Below are 10,750 nucleotides of genomic sequence, written 5' to 3' on the forward strand. Positions count from 1 at the left end.
TTTCGCTATGAAGGTGCTTCATTATTTCTTTTCATGCGCCCTAATTGTGCAATTGTCATTAAGACTGCTTCAAAAGTACATCCCACCCTTCACGAACACATTCACTTGATTTTTGCAACTTTTATGTGTCATTGTCATATTTTTATAGTGAGTTTATTCGGCAAGATATTAAGTTTGAGATATAATTTTTAGTTTTTACAAGTTGCTATTTGTATTTGTCCAAACTGTTAGTTTACCCGTTACATCGATCTACCTTGTAAAAACAATTTTGTTAGTATAACTCTGAAACATATATGATCTATGAATCTTAACTATTATTATAGTAACTATATTGATAGTGTAATAAGATTGTTTAAATAATATAATATTAATTAAAATATTTAAAATTTTTTTTACAATTTATACACGGGTTTTCATTTAAGTTTGTATACTTTTTGAGGATTTAATGTATGATTGTGAAACATTTCAGTTGTGGAAACTTTGTTCTTTGTTATTTGAATGTAAAATGATTTTTATGAAAGAATTCATAAAATATGTTATTGACGTTTGAATTTTTTTTTCTATTGCAGAATCATATATGGTTGATGTTAGCAGATACTTTATTTATTCAATTCTAAAAAAATTACATTTTATTACTAACAATATTTTCCAATACTATGATAACTTAGTGTTGATGAACTATCTTTAACTGTTATTATTGGCAAAACAATCTTTAGTGTGAGAGTGTCCTTGATCAACTTTAAAATGAATGTTTTTTTAGAAATAATTTTAAAACTAGCATCCAAAATTTTGTGTAGAGGAATGCAGGCTTTACATATTCTATCCACCTTCCTCATTTATATCTGCTTTAGAAAATATTAGGATTACAAAGGTGAAAATACCTACACAGTTGAAGAATTTTGAACGTAATTCACCCATCGGGTTTCATCAGTTGAAATTAATTATTAAACCTGAAGTTATTTCTTGTCAATTAACTTTGTACGTTTATTTTTGCATACATATTTACTATTTTGTTGTATCCATGACGTATGGAAACAGCTGATCCATTTGCAATTATTGAGTGTTGCCAATTTTTCTACCGATCAAGACTTTACCTGGCTTTTTTGTGCACTTTTTAGGATTTTAGGTTGGGAATTTGGTGTTTGGGCGAGTACAAGGAACATAAGGTGTAAGTGGTTTGTTGACAAAAGTTTAACATTTGTAAGGCAAAGATAAGTTGTACAAAAGCCCCAATTTTCACAAATAACATTTTAGGTAACTGTAGGGAAATAGATTTTTTCACATGTTTGGTACCCCTTTTGTGATTATTCTAAAACTTAAAGGACATCTAAAGCTTTCCGATTTTAAATTTTCAACACAACCTGTAAACATATATTTACTATTATAATTTTGCTTGTTGTCATCATTAAACTGAACTTGTAATTATTATTGCATGTATTGAATAACTCATTATTTTAATCTTAGGCCTAATTGTAGGCTCTATAAAGATTGGAAATGGCATTTCCATAAATAAATTAACATACCAAGTAACTTTGGACGTATTGCAACGTAAACGGAGTCAAAAATATATTCGCGTTATTATCATTTTTTGATGTTTTGTTCATTTAAACATCTTGATTTACTTGTAAAATCGTAGGTATTTTATATGCGTTTTGCAAATACCTCTAATAATTAGTCTAAATTATGCAAAATAAATTACTCTATGCAAAATAAATAAGAACAACGTTACAGTTTTTTAGCTCATGTTATATTTACTTATATCTTTCTTCCCCGAAACGAAACGGAATTAATTATGGATACTTAGAGTCCCTTTTGCTTAGGATGAATAGGATATCCTTCCATTAGGATGGGATATGCATTAGGATACCTTTTTAAATAGGGTACCTTTTGCAGCCATTTGTAAAATTTGAAATAAGTTTGATTTTTTTCTTAATGAAGATCAATTTTACGATGTCAGTTTCAGCCTTTCGATTGATATCAGACAAACAATTGCTACAAATTAGTTGTTTGATTTGGTAGCTATACTTTCAATTGTTTTTAACAATAGATTTTCCTCTGATATTTCAAATAGTAATGCCCAATTTGTAAAATATACTATTAAACACAGCAAAACCTGAAGACTAAGTGAATTCCTATTTGTAAGACTGGATTTTTACTAAAATATTTACTTGAATTAGTCAGATTAATTCCCTTTTTAAATAACATTAGATTTGGCGAGTACTTCGTTTGCTGCTAGAGGGAAAAAGAATTGTTTTTGGAAAAATATTAATATTATTGTATGAAATATATAGATTTATCAAATTTGATCAAAATACACCCATAAACAAGCAAACCACAACAGTTTACTTTTTCTCCAGAAGAATAACATTTGAATTTTTAATATACAGTTTTTAAGAAACCATTAACCCTACTACCAATTCACAAAATAAAAATTATTTTATTTTTTGAGCTGTTTACGACGATTTGAATACAAATAAAAATGTTTAAGTTTAAGGGGAAAAACACTAATTTTTTTGAACATGTTCAAAACACCATAAAACCCCGTTCCCATAGCCCGATCCTGCTGGGTTTTGAACCTATTTAAATGTATCCAGCCCTACATTTTGCAAAATTTCGTTAAAATTGGACTAATATATAAATTTCAACGAATAGTGTTTTTGGCCTCTGACATCAAAATGAAAAAGTAAATTGGTACTGGGTCTAGGTCTTACCATGAGACCTACGGTAATAGCTCATTAAAAACATTCATTATACACTAACGTTACCAATAGAAATAAAGACACACAAAGAGACTTTCTATTTTAAAACCACACGAGAAGTCTACTATTCAAAGTTAACGTCAAATCACACTTTAAAAGTTTCTTTACTTGATTTACAAGAATAATAAATCAATTAGTCAGTGTTATCAATAGTATCTTGTATGGTCTTGGGTTTACAGTACCTACCTCCTTAACTCCTGGTGATTATTTAAATAAAACTAGTATTAACTGTTTTTAAAATGCATTAATATAAATATATTTAATTAAAAAAATTCATAACGTAAATCTTTACTTTTTTATTTTCAGTTTTTACATTTTTTTAATAGTTTGGAATATTATATCTAATAATTTAAATGCCTAATATATCCATCATTACAGTTTTAAATAATTTTGTAGATTTATTTTTCTGTCAGCAAAATTTATTATTTTGTATCTCTCATAAAAATGAAATTACAATGCGAGTTCACACCTGGTACTCTTACGCTTGACCGCTGACTGTTCCAATTATGATCCAATTGAATCCAAGTGAGTGATCCAATTTTAGGTTATATTGTACTAAAAGAACTTTAAAACACCAATTCATCCATATATTATTACAAAATATGTCTCCACTGCTGAAACTATGTTTAGATTTATGTGCTAAACATATGTTCTAGATTACTACGACTCATGTTAGGCATGTTGAATTAATTGCAACAATTAGAGTAATCATAAACACCTTTCGATTACTAGTTTTCACTTACAAACCGATATTTTCGAAGGTTTAATGTTCTTTAGAATATTATGGAGCTTAGTTAGGCCTACTTTGATTTTACAAAAGATTTAAATAGTCTTGTACAGGTCTACTGCAGATTTATTGAAGATTTGATTTTTGATGTGGATTTATTTTATTTTTTTATTAGGATCATGCACGATTGAACTTTTAATTTTCTGGTTCTCCATATTTATGGATATGCATATTACGGAACTTCTCAGAATATTTACGGATCATAAATAATCTTTTGATCTGAATCATTTTGTTTATTGTAAATTTAAACATGACATTCTTTTTGTTTTTGTTTGGCTTCCACATAGTTTCTCTGTATGGTTTTCTTTACATATTGGCCAATTTTGTGTACTAATATTGCTGTTTTAGGTTTCTTTCTTATTTAAATACAGGATCATAATTTAGATCTTGAAACGTCGTATTTTACTTAACGTGGTTGAAAACGTCCGCAAAGATTTCTTAAATACGAGTAACATGGCATTATCTCCCTCTAATTTAGTTTAGTAGACAAATTGCATCACACTTTATTGATAAACGATTTTTACATAATTGTGACAGTTTAGTTCTAATGCACGTGTTCAAAATTGTAATGACATTAGCGTTTTAACTTTTTGAAAAGGTGAAAATCAAGTTACTTTCCAATGCCAAGCTGTTATTTGAAAGGATGATTAATTACTATAAAATAACACGTACAAGTAGATCTTCGGATATACTGTAATTATCTCTACTATTAGGTATATGTTTTTATAAGACTCACCATGCATTGGACCCATGACCACCATGACCACGATCATCAGCAGGATGACCCGCTTGCGACGGTTGTTGGCGCCCTCCTTGAATGCTACGTCCAGAGTATCCTTTATGTGCTGCATATCAAAGAAGTCTTTCAGAAAGCCAAGCCCTTTGAACACTCTCTTCTCCAGTGGCTTGCCTACACCTCCGCCCCCATTCTGGATCTTGGGCTTTTCTGTTATAATGACGGGCTCGGAGGGGTAAACGTACTGCACGGAGGGTCCACGGGGCTCCTCGATCCGCAGAAGACCATAGGTAAAGGAGAAGACGTAGATGCACGCGGCCAAAGAGAACACGCCGTAGAATCCGATCTCCTTGTAGAGTACTCCAGAGAGTGCGGTGCCTATGGGGATTCCGACGGAGCAGAAGACGTTGACGACGCCGATCCTGAGGGTGCGGTTCTCGGTGGTGGTGATGTCACCGATATAGCTGAAGATGGCCATGAACATCGTCATCCAGCCGCCGGTGATGGCTGGAAACAGCGCCTCGGTAGCACCGCATACCTCCATGGGCAGCTCGTAGAAGAAGTAAGTACACAGGATGAGGCCGATACTGGTGAGGAACTCGCCGACTATGGGCATCAACATACAGGGCTTCCTTCGCCGGCGACGGTCCGACCAGGAGCCGAGGAACATGATAAGCACCGCAGGCACGGAGCTCTGCAGGAGAGTTTTCCAGATGGACATACCGGCTACCAGCTGTTGGACCTGCATCTCCTCCATGGTATAGTTTGCCGTCTGACGCGCCTCCAATGCGTCGCAGACTTCGTCCGGGTAGCGCAGGTTCACCCGACAGGCCTTCTCCAGGTTCAAGTTCTGGGTGGCCAAGGAGGCCAGCACACTAGGAATCACGTAGCAGGCCAACATCGGCTCCACTGTGGTGTTCTGGAACAGATACCTAGCCTTTTCCCGCACTCCCATCTCCGACCATTTCGCCTCCTCCGGTTTCTTCTTTTCCGTCATTTTTGAAATTTTATATCTCAGGTGGACGCTTAGAAATTAAACATAACTAAATGTAATAAATAGAAATACTGATGGAATACTGTACACGGAACTGTTACCTCTGACACCGGTTCACGGGTTCATGACGATCGCGCGCGAGCGAGTGTCAGAGTGGCAATGGCAAGTGGCAGAGCGGTATCAGCTGGTGAAGCTACAAGTGACAGCTGATCCCCACTCCTCCCCACCACTCCCCTGCCCTACACGGTGGACGTACTACACACTGTGGTCTTGCCTTGACCTAGAGCTGCAGGAAGACGCTAATACCGTGATAAGAGGCAACGGAGACGCTCCCCCATCCTCCTGTGTCAGAATCTCCAACAAACTACATTAACTTAATTACCAGTTTAGGAGTAGAAAAGCTTGATGAAATGAAATCAGAAAATAATATAAAACTCGAAACCAGATAAAGCATCCGGCCTATCGAATGTGTAGAAAAACTTATTAACAATGCAAAGTGGATTATTCAGTTCACCGATTTATCTATTATTTTTTAGATCGACAATCTCAATTTTTTGGTCGGGGTTGAAAAGATTGTAAACTATAAAAACTTATCAAAATCGTTAAATATCGGTTTTGAGAAATCTTGACAGTCCAATTCATGGGCTTACCACCACTTTCTAAGTTCATAAAACAGAAAAGTTCTTTCACTTAATCCTTCAGGAAAGTTTGAGGGTTTCTAATTTTGTGTAAAATGTGTCAGAGATTAGTAGAAAGTAAAAATGTCACATGCACATCTAACTGTCCAATGTTAAGCTGTTTACTTTACCCTGGCTGGGACTAGCAAACAAAACAGTAGCACCTCTTAGTTTGTATTTCTATACTTCTGGATCTAAATAGAAAAGTGAAATGATTTCACAGACATGACTGATAAAAATCGTAAAACAGGAGTTTGAAATATATAGTAGCCTATACTCTTTGTTCAGAGTTCATTTTTGTTGATAGTATATTTATATTGATGTAGGGTTACACTAAATAGTTACAGAATGAAGTTCAAAAAACAGTAAATTTAAAATTTCAAGGTTGTTCTTATGGACAACAAGTAAACTGTTGTAGTTTCTTGTTTGTGGATATATTTTGATAAAATTTGACGATGTTTATTATTTCATACTTATCTATTGACATTTTTCTAAACGCATACGTTATTACATTCCCTGTAGCAGTCACCCTACTCATTAAAACTAATTTGATGTAAAAGGGAAGAAATCTGACATTCTAAATGAAATATTAAAGTGAAAATCCAACCAGGCAAATGGAAATTCGCTTAGACTGCAGGTTTGCTGTGGCGGGGGTATGAATTGTTATTCATCAGGATATTTTGCTGCAGACGGTATTTTACCACAGTTTTATCTTTCATAATTTCAGTTACATCTGGTTTGTAGTACTTTCTTTTAAATGCATTTTCATTTAATTGTTAGTGACTCTTCGCCAGCGGCATTTCATGAAGGAATGAATGACACTTTTTAATGATGACGGTTTAAGGCCATCAAATTTAAAACACGATTACGAAAGTCAGCTGTTAGGGTACCGAAATATTGGTTTAGTTTTTTAAAAATTTATTGTATAATGAAAAATGCTACATAGCTCCACAAAGCATAGGAGGTTTTCTAAATTGTTTATGAGGAATATTCACGTGTAACGGATTCCAAAACGGCGAACGAGTCAATTGGACTGGGTCGTTAGCGGTTAAAACCACAAAAGACTGCGATCTCTTGAATTTGTGTTGGAAGTTAAACTAAACGAGGTAAACCAAGAGACGAAGTCAAATAACATTTATAAGAGCGTCTTCAAACCCGATGTACTTCTTTACTATTCATCACTTCTTCATTACTTCAAGATTGGAGAAAGATACGCTCAAGTTCGTTTCCTGTACATTAAGAAAAGTGTTTATATTATTTTTGACAACTTGACGAAATTTTACTCATGAGTGTAATATAGAATTATTGTGATCTAAAATAACTAATTGTTTATTCACTAATATGACATAAGCCAATTAGAAGTTCACGTAAGTAATACATTCAATGGGGTTAAGCTTGTACCTTAATCCTATGGAGAAATATGACATGATATTGATTGAAAAATATAAATGTAATAAAAGAGCACACAGTAAAGAAAGTCCGTCTACGGTAGACGGAATTGATCAAGTAAGATTTTGTTGGATTGGTATCCAATAGTTTGCCTTAAAATTTGGAGTTAACGAATTTACAAAAAAAACTAGTTGCAAATTTGAGTTTCAGTTCAAACGAAAAAACAGAGTTGTCAGTTGTATGGTTCAGGACAGATTTTTGGAGCAAATCCAGACGATGTTCAACAAGGCTTCTGAGTTTGAGGGTGTTTGGATTTCAATGAGAAACTTAGGAGCTCCTAGATTGAGCAGATGACACCTCATCATGTCCACGATGATGATGTCGGGGACAATCCCTCTCAACCTGCTCACCGTTGAGAGACGACTACAGTATCTGCATGCGTGCTCCCGAGCTGGGGAAATAAAAATCAGTTGACCGTGAGAGATACAACCCTGCAAGTGTAGAAGAGAAGGCATGGCAAGTAAATGGAGGAGCGCTGGGTGCACCACCTCATAGAGAATCAGGCTTTTTGGGTGATGAAACTGTATGACTTTGCTATACATGTATTTTGTGTTGAATGGATTAGATTTTATTTGAACCGTGACCAATAGGAGATCGAATTCTTGTGTCAACTTCCAAAGAGTCATTGTTACTTTAGAAAGTAACTTTATTTGTTGCGGAATTATAGGTTATCAAGGAGGAAGAAAGACGACACCAATTGGTAGATAGTTGCTTCTTACGTCCAAAGCGAGTTGAGGGTCGTGTGGGTGATCTCCAGAGCCCAATGGGGTGGAAGGAGTGGAAGCGGAGCGGATTGCGAAGAAGCTATTTCAGGGGCCATCCACTCCGCTCCCAGGGAAACAGTGCCATTAAATTACCTAAGACAATAGGAGAATTGACTCCAAGTGGGGTGGTGCCTTCTCCTCGGTGCTATAACCACTAGGGGTGAACAGAGCTCAAGTACCATTAAATTACCTAAGACAATAGGAGAATTGACTCCGAGTGGGGTGGTGCCTTCTCCTCGGTGCTATAGCCACTAGGGGTGAACAGAGCTCAAGTACCATTAAATTACCTAAGACAATAGGAGAATTGACTCCGAGTGGGGTGGTGCCTTCTCCTCGGTGCTATAGCCACTAGGGGTGAACAGAGCTCAAGTACCATTAAATTACCTAAGACAATAGGAGAATTGACTCCGAGTGGGGTGGTGCCTTCTCCTCGGTGCTATAGCCACTAGGGGTGAACAGAGCTCAAGTACCATTAAATTACTTAAGACAATAGGAGAATTGACTCCGAGTGGGGTGGTGCCTTCTCCCCGGTGCTATAGCCACTAGGGGTGAACAGAGCTCAATAATAAAAGCTATTCTGAAGATAGGGCAAAGATATATCCACCTGCTATTCCACGAAATTTTATTCAATTTGATTAAAAACTTTCTAATCTTCATTTAAGACTACAAACACAACATTTTCACACAGCTAACTCATTGAAATACAACAAGAAATAGATTGAACTTCGTCTATACCCAGAGTAGGTAACATAATAGAGCTTTCAAACTCATTATAGCACATCAATTGTACCGAAACCTTTCAAATCATATAATTTTACATGAAATACGAATATAAATATAAATGGAATACAATGTATGTATTTTAATGAGTTGTAAGAAAGGAAACGTGATGAATTGGAAGAATTGTATATTAAAATGGAACAATATGTAAAAATAGAAATTAGCTAATTAATGAACAAGTCAAATTTGTCATTGTACCTCATGATTAAATAGCAATAAGCAATGAATCATAATATGACTTTACACTTTATTATAACATGTTATAGAATCAAAAACAATCGAAAACAGTTAATTACTTCGACACTATCGCTTATATCGATTAACAAGGAAAGTCTATAGCACTCGATTTAACCCATAGTCGCATGTCACAGTTTTTTATTAAATTTGTATGTTTTTCAATGTTTTGAATTAAATTTTCAGGGCTATGACAATTTGTTATTTGGCACTAAATTACCCTAAACTCTACCCCAAGATTAGTAAATTACCCTAAAAGGGATAATTACCCTGAAAGTGGCAACACTGATGCTGACGTATTGTGGTCGGTAGTGAAGAACGTAGTCTAGCTACTAACCGCTAGGAAGCACCACTGTACAAGTGTACAGTGCAACCAGTGCCAATGACGTACAATTCAACTTGGGATCTGCTTCATAATATATAATAACATTTTTTCAAACAAATCAAAATGAAAATAATAATTTTTCTTAGGTACCTTCAAAATATATTACAGATTTTTTTTGTAAGGTGGAGGTATTTTTTTTTATAAGCATGATCTCACCTTACAAATAATTAACTTGTTCAAAGTCTAAATACATTTTGTTTGAATCGGGATTCATAAAATTTTTACCATTCTGAATTTGTGATCAAGCATACCGACATGTATCTGTTGTTTCATTCAAACTGGCTTTTAGGCACACAATGAGGTTACTAAGGTGTTTCAGATAATTCGTATCAATGTTGCACTTACGGGAAGAGCTGATGACAATATTGGTGATTCATAATGTCTTTGAAGTATCTGATGATTTGTTGACAGGCAAATCTCATACCTTTGAAGCGTGATCGAAATATCTGTTTTTAGTTCTTATGCGTTTATATTCGTTTTCTTTCTGCAAAAGAATGCAAAATATATGTTTCGGGTAAAAATGTTGCGGCATTATGGCCACTCTCGATTTCGTATTATTATTTTCATTTTCCAAGCACTTGATCGATTTCATAAGCGCAATGAAATCGCTTTCTATAATAATTTCTCCCTCCTTCGTCGTCGGTGTAAGGACATCTCAAGAGCGTGCTATGCTAACTACATATATGTAGTGGAGTCTAGTATTCTTACAAATCCCCGTGCCTTCTGGAGTCATGTAAAGTCTACCGGGAAATCTTCGGGGATGCCACATCTGGATGGATATTTTACCGAGGATGATCAGGAAAAATGTGAACTATTTGCGAAGCATCTGGGATCGGTTTACTCTACTGCATCAGACACAACCCCCTCTTTTGACTTTTACTCAGGGAATACCATCTGCAGTGTTAGTCTCTCACTCGTTGAAGTCAGGCTCAAGTTATCTCAACTGGATGGTTCAAAGGGTGCGGGCCCCGACAACATATAACCTTCATTGTTGCGCTTTGGCTGCGATCTGCTAGCTGAACCCTTGCAATTATTATTCAACCAGTCCTTGGCCGAAGGCATATTTCCTGCAGCCTTTAAGCATGGGTATGTCGTTCCCCTTCCTAAATCTGGTGATCACAGTGATATAAAGAATTACCGCCCTATCACTATCCTTTCTGCACTTGGTAAAGTATTCGAGAGCTT

General features: G+C 35.3%; 1 protein-coding gene across 1 annotated transcript in view; it reads right to left on the reverse strand.

Annotated features, from left to right (window-relative positions):
* The window catches only part of LOC128998709 (solute carrier family 46 member 3), a 60,163-nt gene extending 54,696 nt beyond the window's left edge, over positions 1-5,467 (reverse strand). Inside the window, exon 1 of the mRNA XM_054424961.1 lies at positions 4,283-5,467. Within this exon, the coding sequence (XP_054280936.1) occupies positions 4,283-5,279 (997 nt within the window). The 5' untranslated portion in view covers positions 5,280-5,467. The remainder of the gene's footprint in view (positions 1-4,282) is intronic.
* Positions 5,468-10,750: the final 5,283 nt, after the last annotated feature.

This window comes from Macrosteles quadrilineatus, unplaced genomic scaffold (assembly GCF_028750875.1).
Source record: "Macrosteles quadrilineatus isolate MER2022 unplaced genomic scaffold, UCM_ALF_1.0 Scaffold_7__1_contigs__length_78375512, whole genome shotgun sequence".
NCBI classification, from domain to species: domain Eukaryota; kingdom Metazoa; phylum Arthropoda; class Insecta; order Hemiptera; family Cicadellidae; genus Macrosteles; species Macrosteles quadrilineatus.